This window comes from Mycena indigotica (genome assembly GCF_014461135.1).
Source record: "Mycena indigotica strain 171206Taipei chromosome Unknown Mind.scaff0005, whole genome shotgun sequence".
NCBI lineage: Eukaryota > Fungi > Basidiomycota > Agaricomycetes > Agaricales > Mycenaceae > Mycena > Mycena indigotica.
In genome coordinates, this window is record NW_023503004.1 from 5290200 (window position 1) to 5308681 (window position 18482).

The following is an 18482-nucleotide window of genomic DNA, read 5'->3' on the forward strand; positions in this document are numbered from 1 at the left end:
GTATAAACGGCTGAACTACTTCGTCAGATGGAAAGGCTACGACGATGGGTCCGCTTCGACCGCGTCTTTGCCCCGGAGAAAATTGCGGAGTTCTATCGTAAGTACCCTGGCAAGCCACGACACATCGCCTCCGCGACCTTCGACTCAATTCCGTTCCGGTCTATGCGTCGGGACGCCGCATTCAAAGGGGGGGGTGATGTCAGGGGAACCCCCCTTTCGGCCCGGAGACGCGCCCGATTCCGGTCCGACTCCGGTTCCGACTCCGGTCCGGCCCTCCATCTCGCCCGCACAATCACCGATCCGTCAACGCCCTCCCGACGGTCGCCCTGGGACCTCGCCTGCAACGCCGCCCAAGCCTTCTGTGCCCGACAGCGGCAGCTATGGACAAGCAGTATATAGTCAGCTACCTAGCAGGCGGACCCTTAGAGTTTCTTCTCTTTGGATCCTCCCCTGCTAGGTCAGCTTCATTTGTATTCGCTTACCAATGTTCACGCTTTGGATCCTCCCCTGCTAGGACCTTGATCTCAGGCCTCCGGGGTTGCCCTTACACATTTGTGAGTATAGCCCTTTACCAGTAGCCACGTTTGTGTTAGTATTCCTGAGTGAATGAGTTGGGCAACAGCATGGGACTCCAGAGTAGGGTTGTCCACAGATACGATACGGAAAATATATTTTAGATATATCGTGCAAAATACGAATACAATATGTGTGCAAGATATGATACAGATAAAATATGATACGGAATACAGCGTATTGCGATATATGTGATACGCTTTCAGAACTTGGCAACCTGCTAGCCGATGTCAAAATGACAGGTAATCATCCTCGGCATCAGCCATGTGACAGTCTGGCCGTCAGAACCAGGTAAAATCTGCCTGTTTCCATGGTGATATGGCATCTGGGAAGCCTGTTGGGCAAGGCCACAGCTATATTACCTCGGAACTCTCACAAATTGAGCCAAATCAGGCGATTTGATGGACCAAAATCATATCGAAATATATTGTGATATGGTACGATATGATACTATATAAATACGATATGCTGGCCAAATCGTCAATACAATATCGATAAAATATGATATGGCAAATTGCGTATCATATTCGTATTTGGACAACACTACTCCAGAGAAGTACTGACCTATTTCATTCAATTAGGCGGGTCACGGTCACATCAGATTTTTTGGCTGAAATATTTCGGCGGGTCACAGGTCACAGCCAAATCTTTTGGTCCCAAACTGTCCTAAGTGGGAAGATTTTCAAATTTTCGGCGCCTGCGGCGCGCCGAACTTCCTAATCGGGTAATGAGTCACGCGAAATTCGGCCTGCGGCCGAATTGGATATTTCGGCCAAACGGTCACGGGTCACAGGCCCGCTGAATTGATTGAAATGGGTCAGTACCTCTCCGTCCGTGGCTCGCAGTTCATCATAGACTTCACCAAGAACTTTGGCGTCTGATCAGCATCAAGCCCGCTATGCCCACCGCCTAATACCCGCAGACGGATGGTCAGACGGAGCACGTCAACCCAGAGTTGGAGCAGTCCCTACGGATCTTCACCCACTATCAGCAGGACGACTGGGACAAGCTGACTCTAGCCGCGGAGGTTGTTTATAACAACCATGTCCACTCCTCCACGCAACAAGTTCCCATCTTGACAGACACTGGCTGGCTCCCAGGCATAATCTTTGAACCCAGAGTCCGCTCTGCCATGGAGTAAGTGAACAGGTTTTGCAACTGGATTGCCACTGGTGTTGCCGAAGCAAAGGCCATGTCAGGGTTCGGGTTGGGCCCTATACGGCCCAACAGGCATTCACCACCCTTAGAGCCCTAGGGCTTGACAAGCCCTCATATATTCACAAGCTCAAAGCACTGAGCAACAACACTAATATCCCAGAAAAGGAACATAATCACGGATCGCGCTTTGGTCAGCCATCAAGCCATCATGACCCGCCATCAGGGATCATGATACGCCGCCGGACGCCCTTGACAGCGGGCCCAATCGGCCCCAGACAACCACAGGGCTCAGGAGGGAGCTCCTTACTGTTGCATTGCCAAACACTCCTTAGTGTCGACTTTGGCATGGCTCCTTTCCAGAGGAATGGTCCCTGGGCTCCTAGCGGAGCGACCAGGGACGACCAGAGACATCCCCTGCTCCCTTCTGATCGACCCTCAAAGACTAGAGTATTACTCCTGTACCTTAGGTTTAGCATTGAAGTCTCTTTCTTTGAACCCTACTCCGGCCTGCCAGCCTGGTCCCCTAGAGCGAGGTTGCTGCGACCATACCCCAGGAAAGGGGCGTCTAGAAGACTTCCCACACTCCAGGCTAGCCTGCCTCATTGACCTGAGCCCTTGGTTGGGCTGGACAGCCCAGGCTCTTGTCTCTTATGTTCACCCTTGTCCTAGCCACTTCTTCTTGCTCTCTGGCCTCAAGCTCTGGGTTCCCCTGGTACGGGGCGATGGGAGGGTGCGGGCCCGATCGGGCCCGCATGTCACGCGGTGTCTAGGAGCCACAGCGACCCGTTTCTCCAGGAAAGGAGATATATCACCCCTTGGACTGGCAACCCTCTTTAAACCCCTCGGGGGGCGTTGGGCCTGCAGCCCCTGTTGCGGGGCTGCTCCCCTCGACCCCCTCGACCGTCGGGCGTGACCGCGTCACGTCACGCCCCGCCCGAACGGCTTGTTCAACTGGCTTAGCCTATGCCTTGCCCTATGCCTTGGGCACCGACTCTACTAGGCAGCACTCTTTGGCTATGGACTCGTTCCCTTCAGCAGGGGTAGGACCCTCTCGGTGATTACTCGTATCCTGTGACACCGCCGTCACAAACCATGACAGCGGGGGGTCTTGAGTCGCCCCGAGTTGTCCCTACCCTGCTCTCTATTGCAGCAGTGGTACCATCTGCTTTGTATAGTTGCCAACCGCCCAGCTATGGGGGTTGAACCATCTTTCCCACACTTGTCAGACTGGCAGGAGATCGTCACGTGGGCCGGGCCGGCCCCGTTCCTGACAGGCCGCAGTGCGCACTCACTAAGGCCAAGGAGGAGTACAAGCGCTACTACGGGCGACCATATTTGGCGAGATACCTCTGATATCTGGACAACTCGCCCCTTGGAAAAGTTCTCCCATGGCCACCTGGGACTGTTCCAGATACTCGTGAAGATCAGCAAAGGTGCCTACACGCTTGACCTCCCTCTATGCTACTTGCAGCTCTCCCCGGTCTCCCTGTCGTCAAACTCGAGCTTGCCCAAGACAACCCTTCGATTGATGCCCCGGCTACGACCAGCCCCCCTCCAAACCTCAAGAACAGGGATTCAGAAGTAGAGGAAATCTTGGATGCAAGGGTGAGGTACAAACGGCTGAACTACTTCATCAGATAAAGAGGACCGCGCCCTTCCCGCAGTTACTGTGGTAGACATTCAACTGATAGTCCAATATCGAAGTTTCCGGCTGAGTCCACCAGTGTAAAAGATCAAGAGTAGATGAGATGATGTCAGCCAGATAAGAGATAAGAGATAGTTCCAAACCTTGTAAACTATTCAGTTGAGTGTCTGAAGGCTGACGGATCAAGATAAGGCCACGCCGTTAAATGATCCGTACCAATTCCGTAAGATAAGATCAAGTTGTTATCTCAGGGCAGAAGATGCGATGGAAGTGTCAATGACGACTTAGGATCACACAGATTTCAGAGTCAAATGTGTAGTATTGTGGGGTAAAGAAGCTAGCCCTACTACAGAGGGATGGACTCCCTATTTATACACTACTAGGTATGAGTCAGAAAGGCTGCGGAGTTACTCATAGACTCCGACTGCTGCGGACTCCGTTCCGAGTCAGCTGTCATATGTCTAAAATCAGCGAGGGTATTAGTTCCATCACAAAGCCCCCCCAGTTTAGATTAATTGAAAACAATGCAAGTAAAGAATGAATAATGTCCAAATCACAAGTCAGTCACCGAAAGACATTCCATCTCCTCAGCAAGCTCCTCGACAGACGCATCAGTAGCCTCAGCAACGTCCGCTGTCATGGAGCCTGCTTCCCAGGCCTGTCCAGCGTAGGTGAGAAGTGACATTGTTGCCCTTCCCTGGTCAATGGAGACGCAAAGATGAGTCGCACTGGGTGACAAAATTCCTGCGCAGGTCTTGGTAACCCTGTTCCGAAAAACCGATCTCCAATGAGTGCCTGAGTGCCCAGAGTGACATTGCGGGGAAAACTCGGAGCCAAAACCAAGCGCAACTCGGCTACTGTCCACCCAATTGCCGCTCCCCAATTCGTCTCCTGCAGGCGAGGTCCCGTGGCCATCGTTGCCCAAATGCCATCAGCGATGAAGAATAAGTAGTACGCAACAACATCACAGAGGGTTTTTCCGAATTGTTGTGCCAAGGCGTGAGTGTCGAAGAAGCGCTGATCAAGCAACCCAGCCGGACAGTTGTGGAACAAGATGATGGCTGGTCCGACACCAAATTTGAAGCCCAAATTCTCCAAAGTAGTGGTATCAATGGAGACGGGAAGACATCGATTGCCGCAGTAAGGGATAAGGAAGTTATTGGCAGCACTAAGAGTGATGATGGCCAGGCTCCGAAGCCCTTTGAGGTACAGCCGCGCAATGGAAGGGGCCACTCGGTACTTTGTCTGACCATCCACCGCGACGGCCTCGATATGCCCCAAGGTGATTGCCGGTACTATGATGGAAACCGTAACGGTTTTTGGCACCCGTAACGGTTTTTCCCGTTCTTATCCCTCATTTCTGAGCCGATTTGCCTCGGAGGAGGCGCATTGCAAAGAGGAGATGGATCCCTTTCTTCTGGTATACAAAGATTGGCAGTAGTGAACCAGGAAATGACAATTACTTAGAGGGAATCTGAGGTCTTGTTCACACATGTTGCCGAGTTTGGCAGATCCATCAAAAAAATTGAGCCTTGCATCTAAGGCTTTAGTCCCGTTGTACCACTATGATATGTGTACTATTGGATGCAGAATAAGTAGCAGATTGTAATGCCCCATCTCCGAGGCAAATCGGTGGGGAAATAAGGGAGAAAAATGGCGGAAAACCGTTACGGGTGCCAAAAACCGTTACGGTTTCCATCATAGTAAGTCAAGAGCGGAAGTCAAAAGCTGCTGGAAGACCGCCAAGGTGGAGGGAGAGGTGATCATTGTGCTCCATGTGGTCCGAGGGTTCTGCAGATCGGCAATTGGCACGAGGCGTGTCTCTGCCGTCGGGGGGAGTGGTGCTGGGTAGCGTGGTTCGGTGGCCGACAATGGCTGGATGTCCATTGGGGTGTACTGTTCGTCGGCCACCAAAGGGCTGATAGACGGGAAGTTTGTCGAATGGAATGATGGTGAGCGCAGTGTAATCCAAATTGTCGGTCGGAGACGTCATATTGGAATAAATGAGAGCAAGGGGTTGGGAGCGAGAGAGATAAAGGAATAGTACACTCATAGGTTAAGCTGGTCTTAAATAGGGCTCCTGATTTACGTTTCGACATTGTCTCAGGACTTTCCGGAAGTATCCAGCCATTCTTGAAGGACAGATGGTGCATGGCAGAGCGCCCGCTTGGTAAGCCATTCGTCGTGTTCGGCACTGAAACCCTTCCATTGGACCTTGAACTGCTGAATACGGCGGCCGCGTACCTTGCGCCATCGTTCGCCAATGATCTGCTGAACCTCGACTTCGGGTACGATGTCAAAAATCATCATGATTTAAAGTTTTTGCAGGTCGTGGGCCCAAATCCTCCGGTGATTGTTGGTAGCGCTCAAGATGGGCTATGTTCAAAATGGGGTGAATACCGGCAGACGAAGCTGATAAGTGACTGGGCTGATTTTTCGGATGATCTCGAAGGGTCCGTCATATCGCATCAAAAGTTTCTGGCCTTGACCCTTTTCGCGACGGAGCAGATTTAGCGAGTGCGGGTTGAGTACGACAAGGTCACCTTCATCAAATTCATCATCCCACCTTCCGTCATTATAGGATCGACGTTGGTATGTTTTGCGCCAAGAGTAGTGCTTCTTGAGCTCGTGTGCGGAGTTCGCGATCAGTGATGACTTGGCGAGGCAATCCGTATTGCGAGACCACATGTTTGAAGAAGAGCTTGGCGGTGTCGAGTTCAGAGATTTCGGATTTGCAGGGAATAAACAGAACATACTTCGTGAGTTTGTCGACAATGACGAGTATGTTGTCGAAGCCATTTGACAGGGGGAGTTCAGGAATGAAGTCCATAGAGACAACCTTGAATGGCTGCGTCAGGATAGGGATAGGCTGCAGGAGGCCAACAGGCGCGTGGCGTTGGGGTTTCGTTTTCTGGCAGATATCACACGTGGCAGTGTATTGCTTCCCATCGCGCGACATGCGAGGCCAATAGTAATGTGAAGCGATCCGGTTGTATGTTCGGTGGTACCCGGCATGCGCTGATTCGGTGATAGTATCGTGAATCTCACTAATCATAGCTGTCCTAAACTTTGCTGGCACGCAGAGTCGATTGTTACCTTGCCCGTCCTCAAAATACAGGAGTCCTGAGTCAGCCAAGTGATATTGGGGCCAATGTGGATTCTTCCAGTCGGACTCCTGCTTCCAGTCGCGGAGTACACGGGAAAAATGAGGATCCTCCTGATAGCCGGAAGCCCATGCCTGCTGTTCGTCAGCGGAAATGCCGACCAGTATCGAGTAATTTCGTGACGTACAGTAAGGACATGCCAAAACTTCGCTCATTCCTATGGTGTAAGCATTAATACGGACCATATTCGGACTTGGCGGATCTTCCTCCAGATCTATCTGCTTGCTTGCAATCGTAAGTAATTTTTCCTCGAAACGGGGACCAAGTTCTGCGTACATATCTCTGAGCGGATCGGCAGCGAGTAACTCGATGGCTGGCGTAATGTCCGTGGTTGGGCTGTCTTGGAGCGGGACACGACGGCGTAAACGCGAGATGGGATCAACGTTTGAGTGGACGCGTCCAGCGCGGTGCACGATCTTGAGGCCCGGATAAGCAGATAACACGGTACCCCAGGTGAGAAGGCGCCGGTTGACATTCTGAAATGTCCTGCTCCAGGTGAGTGCAGCATGATCAGTTATTGCCGCGATTCGCTCGCCTTCGATGAACGGCTGAAACTTGATCAATGCTTCCTTCAGCGCTAGAGCCTCCCGTTCCGTTGGAGAATAATTTCGTTCTGCAGATTTCAGTACTCGTGACCAGTAGGAAATAACTCGTTCAATATGGACGCTAGTATTCTCGAATTCGTCAGCCCAAGTGCCAACGGGCGGAATATCTTCAAAGCGATTGATTGCCGTGACAAGACACGGCACTGGCTCACCCGCTGTATACGCTCGTTTAAGGTGTTCGCAAGTCGCCTATCTTGATGGGCTGAACTTGTTGTAGTATGCCCGCAAGGCCGTAGTTGCAGGCATCCGTGTAAACCCGATAAGGCTGTCCTGCGGTAGCATAACCTCGTACTGGCGCGTTGGTCACGGTGAGGACTTGTTTACATAGCTCAAAGGATTCTTGGTGCAGCGCTGTCCATTCCCACAGGACGCCCTTCTTGAGCAACTGAAAAAACGGCTGAGCTAACCACGCATAGAACGGTATATATGATGAGAAGTATACCATCATGCCCAAGAATTGCTGTAGTTCCAGCACGTTTCGTGGTTCGGCGAGCTGGACAATGGCGTCAACCTTTTCACGATGAGTCAATAATCCGAGATGCAACACCTTCTGGCCAAGGAGAAGCAGCGACTGATACCCAATATGACATTTGGGTGGTGATAACGTGATGTTAGCTTCTGCGATGGCGGAAAAAACTAGATCAAGATGTCGAATGTGGTCGTCGAAGGTGAGTGAGAACACCACAATGTCGTCGATATAGACCAGAGCAAAGACCCATAGAAATGGCGCCAAAACGTTCTGCATTACCCGCTGGAAGACGCTGGGCCCGTTCCGATAGCCGAATGGCATTCTGCGAAACTGCCATAAGCCTCGGTGGGTCCGAAAAGCCAGTTTTTCTGCAGACGCGTCAGTCACCGTAAGTTGAGTAAAGCCTGCGAGCGCATCAAGAGTCGTCAGCCACTGTGCACCAGAAAGTGCTTGAAGAATATCGTCTTGTCGGGGCAAGGGGAACTCATCAGGGACAACCATTTCATTCAGTTTGCACAAGTCTATAACCATTCGTGGTTTGCCATTACGGTAGACGATGAATACGGGAGCGGCCCAGTTTCAGCTTCTGGTTCCGTCGATGAATGCTAGCGCGCGGGACTTGTGCAGGTGGGGAACGCGGAACTTGGGCCTTACTTGGAAGGCATGGCCCTCGTCGTCAGTCATAGATGGCGCCGTTGAGCTTTCCACGCGGGAGCGCCTTCCTGAGTTGCCAAATTGAAGGTAAGTGATTCCATCGTTACCCAGAATGGACATTGAGTACTGGTCAGCGAAATCGTTTCCCAGGATTAATGGGGCAGTCATCCCGTCGACCACATATGCGTCGACATTCAGCTTTACTGGTCCTTCCTCGGTGTGGAAGTACAAGTCCAACGTCACGAAGCCCGAGATTGAAGACTTGCCGGTGACCTGGATAAGCCGTATATCATGCCCTGTCTTAATCTTCAGCCGCGTGGTGAGTGATTCGAGTGCCTTCCGCGATATTAGGGTGATGTCCGAGCCAGGATCAACGATGACTCGTATTGGGTCAGTGGTGATACTATTGACTGTTGTGACAGTCTCGGTGGCACTCGATCCTAAGAACGAACTCCCCGGCGGTCGAGCCATGTGCTTCCGTAGTTCAATAACAGTCTTTCCTTCGTCGTCTGGTGAGTGGACCACGTGGTAATTGTGTGCGCGAATTTCTCGAGCTAACCGTCTGCATGTTTTCCGATTCAGAGCAGGCTTTGCAGCGAATGTCGAGCAATCCACCTGCCTTCTGTCAAGCAGCTCAGTGGTTCCGTTGCCTTGCTTCTCAGGTAGTGTAGAGCACGGGTCAGGGTCAGGGTACTATGAGGCCAACCCTGACCCTGACCCGGCTCAACCCTGACCCTAAACGGGTGCGGGTTGACCCTAACCCGGAGTACCCGCGGGTCATAACTGAAAGCAGAGAAAAAACTGCTTCAAGTAAAATAAAACATGAAATTATTGATTATCTAGACACGCTGCCTCTTCTCCGACTGTCCCGACCCCCCAGCCTCCATCTCAATCTCCTCCCCTGCCTTACGCTTACCCAACATCTTTGCACGATGCCCCATATTAACCTTGATTGCCTCGATGATGTCTGTATTGCGTACGAGGTCGTTACGACTCCAGCTGCCAAAGCAAAGGCACTTTCGAATGGACGCTCCCGTTAGTCGATTACGTGTGTACACCAGAAGGTGGCGGCCTTGAGAAAACACCCGTTCCACCGCAGTCGATGTTGCTAAGAGGAGTGTTCATCAGTCTCGAGAAATCTGAGTTCGAGAAATTGTACATACACGGAATACTCAGGTAGTCCAGTGCCATTCGGGTCAGGTGAGTCCCTTGACTCGGTATTCCCCTCCAGAGCTGAATTATTCCCCGTCTCTAGCAAGTCTGAGCTGTCTTGCTGGATCAAAGGTTCAGTAGGCTGGAGGGGGACGTCAAAACCCTGCCCAAGTTCAGCACCATCGGAGTCTATTTCGAGGCTATAGTAGAGATCGTCATATGCGCTCTGGGCCTCAATTTCTTCATTGGATGCCCCAGCAAAGTTGACGCGCCGTCCTATTACCCTTGTAAGCGTATTTACACTCGTTGTCCCAGTGCTTACCGCTTCCGCAATGTCGGCAGGGGACGAGCCCCTTTTGACTCCGGGGTCGGCTTCTTCGAGTGGTGCGCGCTTCTTTCTTCCTTGACGCAAATGCTGCGTTGCGACGGAAGTCCTCGATACCCTTCATGCTTACTTCGTCCAGTATATTGTCCTCAAACAGATGGTTTTTCTCGAGGATAACAAGGAAGTTCTCAACTTCAGCTCTGAAACAGACGCCCAGAATCTCGAAGTCATTCTCTAGGTAGAAGCAGTCCCAGTGGTATTTATCGCCCCATGTTGGCAGTGGCGGTAAGGGGATCTGCTGTGCATCAAACAAAATTTTTGCTTGCTGACGAATGTCATCCAGCGCTTGACGCAGAATGTTGTAGTTAGGTCGATAAAATCGATATGCTCGAGATTCCGGCTCTTCTGGAGTGTTCGTGAGGACTGGTACCCATTCGACCAAGCTCAGGAGATGTGAAAGCATATCAAATTCGCCTGAGAAGATTTCGTACAACCGTCGTGGAGTCCCTTGACAATCGAGCAGGTAGTCCTTCTTGATAAAGGGAGCTCCGAAAGCAAGAGCTTCTTGTTGCCTGGTCACGATATGCTTTTGACTAGAAATCCTTCGCCGCGCACTGAAGGTAGGGAGGCTGATGACCTGGCGGTTCGGATCAACAGACAAGTCCAGCTGGTCATCGTCGAGCGGTCCATACATCTCCAAGAGTGGATGTATTGCGCGGAGATCATCAGAGTCGGGTTCCAAGGGTATTTCGTCATCGCGAGATTGCTGATGACATGCTTTCTCACAACAGTGAGAAAAGACAAGAAAATGCCAGAGTCCTTCAAAGGGCTCCAACAGCAACTAGAGCTAACAGCTCAAGAGAAAGAGAAGGAAGAGAATATGATAATCAAAACTACTACATGCCTTTTATACTAAAGCATACAGGAGAAAGAGGAACAGGAACCAGGAACTGAGGAACATAACTGCAAGAGGAGCCCGGAAAGACAGCATATCCGGATCAATGCTGACTAAGCACGGCTGATGAGCCTCGGCGGCTCGTCACTGAGGAGATAATGGTTGGTGATCAGAGTACGGAGAGTGGCGATTGTGGGAAGAGGACCGCGCCCTTCCCGCAGTTACTGTGGTAGACATTCAACTGATAGTCCAATATCGAAGTTTCCGGCTGAGTCCACCAGTGTAAAAGATCAAGAGTAGATGAGATGATGTCAGCCAGATAAGAGATAAGAGATAAGAGATAGTTCCAAACCTTGTAAACTATTCAGTTGAGTGTCTGAAGGCTGACGGATCAAGATAAGGCCACGCCGTTAAATGATCCGTACCAATTCCGTAAGATAAGATCAAGTTGTTATCTCAGGGCAGAAGATGCGATGGAAGTGTCAATGACGACTTAGGATCACACAGATTTCAGAGTCAAATGCGTAGTATTGTGGGGTAAAGAAGCTAGCCCTACTACAGAGGGATGGACTCCCTATTTATACACTACTAGGTATGAGTCAGAAAGGCTGCGGAGTTACTCATAGACTCCGACTGCTGCGGACTCCGTTCCGAGTCAGCTGTCATATGTCTAAAATCAGCGAGGGTATTAGTTCCATCACACTATGACGTGTTGCACAATCAGTGGGTCTGCTTTGACTGTGTCTTTTCTGTTGAAGTATGGCACGGCTGGCTATATAGCTGGCGTGCCTCATCTGAGGCACGCATATGCTTCCCTCTTAATTTCGCTTCTCTACTATCTTATCATCACTCTATGTTGCCTCAACGACCAAGTACATATTCATCGCTCACTCAGGAGCATACTCTCAGTTGTTCACATATCATGCCCCAACTGAGGTATGTTTCCTCATACCTATACTAGACAGGGCTGGGGCTATGCCCCAGCTTTGAATGTTACTTGAATAAAGTGAATTTCCCTACACAAAAAAAAAAACCATCAATTGCATAATAGCACACAGGTGCACAATAACCCAATTAAATATCTGCTGTACTATTATCCATATAGATTGCAACCCAAGTCAGCAAACTTTATATACATATTCATTGATTAATTTGTTGGCAAATTGAGAGTCCCATGACTTAGGTGTTAGCATAGTAAATAACCCTAGATACTAATGTTTTTATGGTACTGGGTGCAGGATATCATGTACAGCTTTGTATCCCAATTAGGATCAGTTACATTTTACAGCTTTTGTTACCAACTGGAGCTCCAAAAACGCAAATGTGGAGCAAATGAATTGCTAAGGCCATTAGGGTGCTGTGAGTTGTATCTGTTCCGAAACCCATTTCGAAATGGTTTCAAAACAGGTGTGAGTTTTGAAATCTCTGCGAACTGACCACGGTTTCGAAACAGGCACATGATGTCTCCGGGATGCCCAGAGGTTTGACATTCACGTGATTCTATATTTATCTCCAAGAAAATTGCGGAGTTCTATGATAAGTACCCTGGCAAACCACAACACATTGCCTCCATGACCTTTGACTTGATTCTGTTCCCGTCTATTTGGGATGCCATATTTGAAAGCTTTCTCCCCCCCCCCTTTTTTCAGCCCCTTGGAGACAAGTCCGATCCCGGTCCAACTCCGATTCTGATTCCGGTCTGGTCTGGTCCTCCATTTCATGTGCACAATCACCGATCCGTCAACACCCTCCCAATAGTTGCCCTGAGACCTCGCCTGTGATGCCACCCAAGCCTTCTATGCTGACAGCGGCAGTATATAGTCACCTCCCTAGCAGGAGTTTCTTCTCTTTGGATCATTCTCTGCTAGGTCAGCTTCATTTGTATTTGCTTACCAATGTTCATGCTTTGGATCCTCCCCTGCTAGGAACTTGATGTCAGACCTCCTGGTTTGCCCTGACAATGATTGGCAGATGAGCATTGGTGATCCTTTCTGATCATGTGGATGATAAACTCTTACCTGTTCCTTATCCAACTTCACCCTTTTATTCAGATGTTATATTCTAAGTCGTATTCTAATATGTATACTCTAAACATACTAGCCAAGTGTATATGAAGTTTTGATTTGTCTCTCTATTCTATTCAAGATGCAATGTTTCATCAGCAGAAAGCAGTAGTTGTATGATTCCCTGATGTCCTCTACTAAGAGCTTCACTAAGTGGAGTTCTTTGTTCAGTATCCATAGAGTGAGGATCTGCCTGAGCATGCAGGAGTAGCTTGATAATACTCTGGTAGCCTTTTCTTGTTGCTTCATGCAGTGGAGTCCTGTGTTGTCCATCCAGAATATCAGGATTTGCATAAGAATCCAGTAACAATTTTACAATACTCCAATTGGCACTTTTCACAGCTTCATGCAGAGGACTTGGACCTTTATAAAGAGAGCTTCCTAATTTGTTATCTATACCATTAGGATTTGCATGTGCATTCAAAAGAAGCTCAATAACTCCTTGGTGACCTCTTCTTGTTGCTTCATGAAGAGGAGTTCTATATCCTGTGTCTACTACATTAGGATTGGCTTCTGCATCTAGCAATAACTTGACAATTGTCTGATAGCCTCTTCTGGCTGCTTCATGAAGAGGAGTCCTATACTCTTTAGTTACTGGATTTGGATTTGCACCAGCATTCAAGAGCATTTGAACAATTTTTCGATAGCCTGCAATTGCAGCTTCATGCAGAGGAGAGATATGATCTCCATCTACTGCACAGGGATTAGCATGAGCATTCAGCAACAGCTCAACAATGCTCTGGTGGCCTCTTCTTGCAGCTTCATGTAGAGGGGTCCTTTGATCACCATCTATAGAATCTGGATTTGCCTGAGCATCAATCAGCAGCTTTGCTATAGTCCAATATCCTCTTCTAGCAGCTTCATGTAGGGGAGTTCTATATCCTTCCTCTATGTTAACAGGATTTGCATGAGCTGTTACAAGTAGCTCAACAACTGTTTGAAAATTCTCCGTTGCAGATTCAAGTAGAGGGGTTCCAACTTTAGTAGTTCTAGAATCTTGATCTATGATGCTAGATAAGTGATCTATCACATATTTCATTTGGTAATCAGGGGGGGTCACCACAGTATGACTTGGATCTATAACATCTGCATAGTTCTCTGTGAGTTCAGCTGTTGAGCTTTTGACTCTGAAATAGGAACTTCTAGACTCCATTGTAACAGGATGGTTCTCTGATACTAATTGAGGTAGAGGATATGGGGCTTTATTAGCAGTATGACTTGGATCTATGACATCAGGATTTGCATTTGCGAGCAGCAGTAGTTCTACAATACTCTCATGGCCTTCTGTTGCAGCCTCCAGAAGGGGAGTCCTGTATTCTCTGTCCATAATATCAGGACTTGCATTTGTCTGCAGTAGTAGCTCAACAATAGGCCGGTCACCCATCTTGGCAGCTTCATGAAGGGGTGTTCTCCATCCTCTATCACCTATATCAGGACTTGTATGGGCATGTAGAAGCAGCTTCACAATCATATGATCACCACTAAGCACAGCTTCATAGAGTGGGGTTCGATGGTCTCTATCTATAGCATTAGGAGTTGGATGAGCATGGAGAAGAAGCTCTATAATTGACTGATCAGCTCTTATTGCTGCCTCATGAAGAGGAGTTCTACATTCTCTATCCACACAATCAGGTTCTGCATTAGCATCTAGAAGCAGCTCCACAATGCCCTGATAGCCTCTTCTCACAGCTTCATGGAGAGGGGTCCTATGTTCCCCATCTACAGCATTAGGATTTGCATGTGCTTGGAGCAGTAGCTTAACAATTATATAGTGGCCTTTTCTCACAGCTTCATGGAGAGATGTTTTATGCTCTTTATCAGTGATATCAGGATTGGCATGAGCATTTAGGAGCTGCTTAATAATAGTTATGTGGCCTCCTTTGACAGCTTCATGAAGAGAGGTTTTACATTCTCTATCTTGAGCATTGCAATCTGCTCCAGCACTGAGCAAAATCTGTACTAGTTCAGCATGACCTTGCCATACAGCTTCATGCAGAGGACTCCTATTATCTCTATTGACAATATTTGGATCTGCTCCTGCATCTAGTAAAAGTTGGGCCACTCTTGGTTCACAAGCATACAAGGCAGCATAAAGTGGGGTATCACCCTCCATGTCAATAGCATTATAGTCTGCTCCAGCTTTCAGTAGAATTTGCACATGTCTCAGGGATTGTGCCAAGTTCCCTGTCCTCAGAGCTATGTAAAGAGAATTCATTCCATCATCATTTTTCCAATTAGGGTCTGCATTATTGGCCAAGAGTAGTTCCATAATCTCTAAATGACAATACCGTGTTGCTGCAATCAATGCACTATTTAGTAATATTTCCCTATCAAGACCTGCTGCCATATTTTCTTGGAAATGCAAGTCTATCAAGAGTTTTTGTGTAATAAAGACAAGATTTCCTGCACTAGCAATCCATAATGGACCTGGACATATGATACGTTTATTGGATGTAATTCTCAACTCCCATGGGTCAATATACCACTGCACTGGAGGGTCCTTGATATTATGGAGAAAAGTCAAGATCCTGTCCTGAAGTGCTCTCTCTCCTGCACCATATGCATGGAGGATAACATACTGACTATAATCAAAGAGTGGGAATTGGGCATATGGTTGCTGATTGTAAGGCCTTGGTATCCAGTCCAGATACTTTAGAAGACAGGAAGTAATATGAACATGGATTCCTGGGAAGATTGTTTTTTCTCTCTTTTCCAGAAATGTTTGGGCTGTATAATGAGCTAATTGCACACTTAGGCTGTGTTGATCTATGACTACCAAACCACAGCAGACCTCCAGAATTTTTTCTTTCAGAAAATATGACCTGCAAGTGGGTATAGTATCTCTAGACTCAGTTATAGCAAGAGCTGTTTGTAATTCTTGCATAGTCAATGATCGTTTGGTAAATATAACCCATCCTAATGTTGCTATTGCTAGATCTTTTTCTTTCTGACTTTTGTTATCAATACGTTTCAGCGTTGACTCATAGTTTGCATCTAGATCTGTAGTCAGATTCTGCAAGCAATCTTGAAGTTCTTCCAATGTAAAAGCTTCCAGCAAGGATTGAAGCTGTAGCTTAGCTACTAAAAACCTGATATATTGTCAGAATAACCATATCCATTATAATTGGTTGCTTACATCTTATTTGCTCTGAGTTTCAATTGAGAGTGTATCTTGCCCCTCAGAGTGGTATCCTGCTGTAAGAATGACTGCAGAGTTGCACTGGCTGCAAGTTGCTGCTCCACATAAGCCTCAATATCATTATCATGGGCTTGAATCTCCAGAATAAGCATGGAAATGCCCTGAAGTGGCTGTACACTGGGCCTACATGTTATCATCAGTTTTACTTTGTCTCCTAGTTCAAGAATGTGGTGTAAAAGTAGATGTTGATTTTCAAAGTATTCATCAAGTGCATCCAGAATAATGAATATTGTATCATATGAAGAAGCATTGACCAAGTCCTCAAGCAGTTTCTTGATATCCTCCACAGTTCCAGAAGTGCCTTTTCTTTTATGGTGAGAATATAGTTCTTCTGCTGATGCACAGTCTTTGGATGTAGCTAGTGGTTTCCAAAGTGCACCTAATACGTTTCTTGCTGTCTGAGTTGCTTGATCCTTGTAATTGATATATGCCCATGTTAGACCAACTAGATTGCCTGCAATTTCTTTCTTGAAATCATCTATGATCTTTGACCTGCCAACATATCAGCAGAATATTTTCTGTATATTTTACTAGAATCTTACACCAGCACAGTCTTCCCTGCACCCGCTAAATAATTGTTAGTATACATTATAATATCCTGATATAAGTTAGACTTGTACATACGTATACCTGGGCACCATAGTAGCCTTTCTGGTCCTGATATCCACCTTTGGAACTGGGTATCCTGCAGTATCCACTGGCCAGCATGCTGCTGCCGCTGTTCACATATTCTTTCCTGATCTTGGAAGGGGTTTATTGGTGATATCCAATTGAAAAGGTGCTGCATATCTATGAAAAGAAGATCAATGCTATTCATCTTCCTTAGAGGGGAGGCTTCCTGCCTTCTGCTATCACATGGGTACTATTTATCATCCTTGATAACAACTTGATTGATGCTGGCTGACATGCTTCTAGACAACTTACGTGGTGATATGGCTGTGTGAAAGATCGAGATGAGGTCCCTGCCCAAGCCCACCTCGACCAGCTATTCCTGTGTGGCTGCGACCACCAGCTCCCCCCAAACCACCTAGCCATGTTTCAGTTTATGAAGTTCTGAATGTTCAAGAGTATATGGACCATGGAGATTGTTGACCTGGATCCTCTGTTGCATGCCAGTGGGAGAAAGTGAGTAGTGGTGGAGAGGGGGAGGGGGGAGCACCACCGCCTGTTTGCACTGGCTCATGATATGCCCACTACCAGTAGCAACCTGTGGGTAGATCGCCTGTGGCATCAGGATTCCCATGATGCTCCTCGCCATGTGGACCATAATACTTGTGAGTCAATATCATGATAGGATACTTGTCAGCTCTTTAAAAATTCACAGATGATCCCGAATTTATTTTAGAGACTGCCGGGGCCAAGAGGCATGATAATACCGCGAGATCATTTGATTTCAATGTATAATCGGGATTCCTAATGACACTCTACAACGGGTGCTCGCAGCAGTGCGCGTATCGGCTCCATGCACTGCCCCCAATCGGACTGCGCATCTCCGGAAGGCGGCGGCAGCGTCCGCGTGAGCGCCTGCAGGCCGTCCTCCAGTGCCGTTGATGCGCTGTGCAGCGGCCGCACAAGCCAGAGTGTGCTTGACCCCAGGCCGCGGATGCCGAAGATGTGTATGGTATATCGGCCCTCGCCGATGCGTGCCTGCCGCGCGGCCGCAAGTGCGAGCTCCGCAGCCAACCCATCGGGGAGCGTCGGCAGTAAGGCACTGACGGAGTACACCGTCACGCGCGTGGGAAGGGTGGTGCAGTCAAACACGACAAAGGCAGGGTGGTCCGGGGGGTGCAGCGAATGGTTGCGGGCAGCGCCTTCGGAGTCGCCGCAATGCCAGTCGATGCGGCCTAGCCGCAGCCGTTCACTTGCCACGTACTCGCGGTGCAATGTGTAGTACTCAGTGTCAAAAACGGTGCGGAGGAATGCACGATCTGCGGCGGAAGGAACGGCCGCCCGAAACTCTGACGACGAGTGAGCTGGAGAAGCGATAGACGTCTGCCCACATACCGTCGCGTCGCTTAGAAAGGAGGGCACAGTGCTCGCGATGGTTCCCCGTGCGGTAGTCGGCACGCTGGCACGCCTTGGAACAGTAATAGGATGCGAGACAATTCGCACACCGTTGGAAGGCTTGTTTTTCTCGGATGGCTCCACACTGTACATACCAGCGACAGTTAAGCCTTTTCACAAAGACCTTCAGGAGCCACTCACAGTAATGTTGTCGCAAGCCCGCAGTTGTCCCAACTCCTCCTGTTCCATAGCATCTAGAAGATTGAACCGCCGCCGCAGCGCATCGGCGACGCCCGGAAATAACAGCTCGAGCTGCTCCAGCGTTGTTTCTGAGTCCCACATAGCCTGACGCAAGGCGCATAGAGCTGAACCAAATACTGTCGCTGAAAAGATCATTTTCACAAGACGGTACTCGCTGAGGGTCTCGTTATGCCATTGGTCGGCCGCGGGCTTGATCCTGACAAGCTGTAAAACGATGCTGAGCACCCCGGCATCCAAAGCTTTCACTACTGCGCGGGCGTGCAGCTCCAATGATCCGAGCAGACTGGCCAGCGCCTCCAGTGATCCGCCTGCCGG

General features: G+C 48.8%; 1 protein-coding gene across 1 annotated transcript; it reads right to left on the reverse strand.

Annotated features, from left to right (window-relative positions):
• Positions 1–8193: 8193 nt before the first annotated feature.
• On the reverse strand, positions 8194–10439 carry MIND_00650900 (Reverse transcriptase domain-containing protein; the record flags this gene model as incomplete). Its single annotated transcript, XM_037363239.1, has 3 exons — positions 8194–8890; positions 9432–9696; positions 9743–10439. The coding sequence occupies 3 exons, from the start codon at positions 10437–10439 to the stop codon at positions 8194–8196; spliced, it is 1659 nt and encodes a 552-aa protein (XP_037221160.1).
• Positions 10440–18482: the final 8043 nt, after the last annotated feature.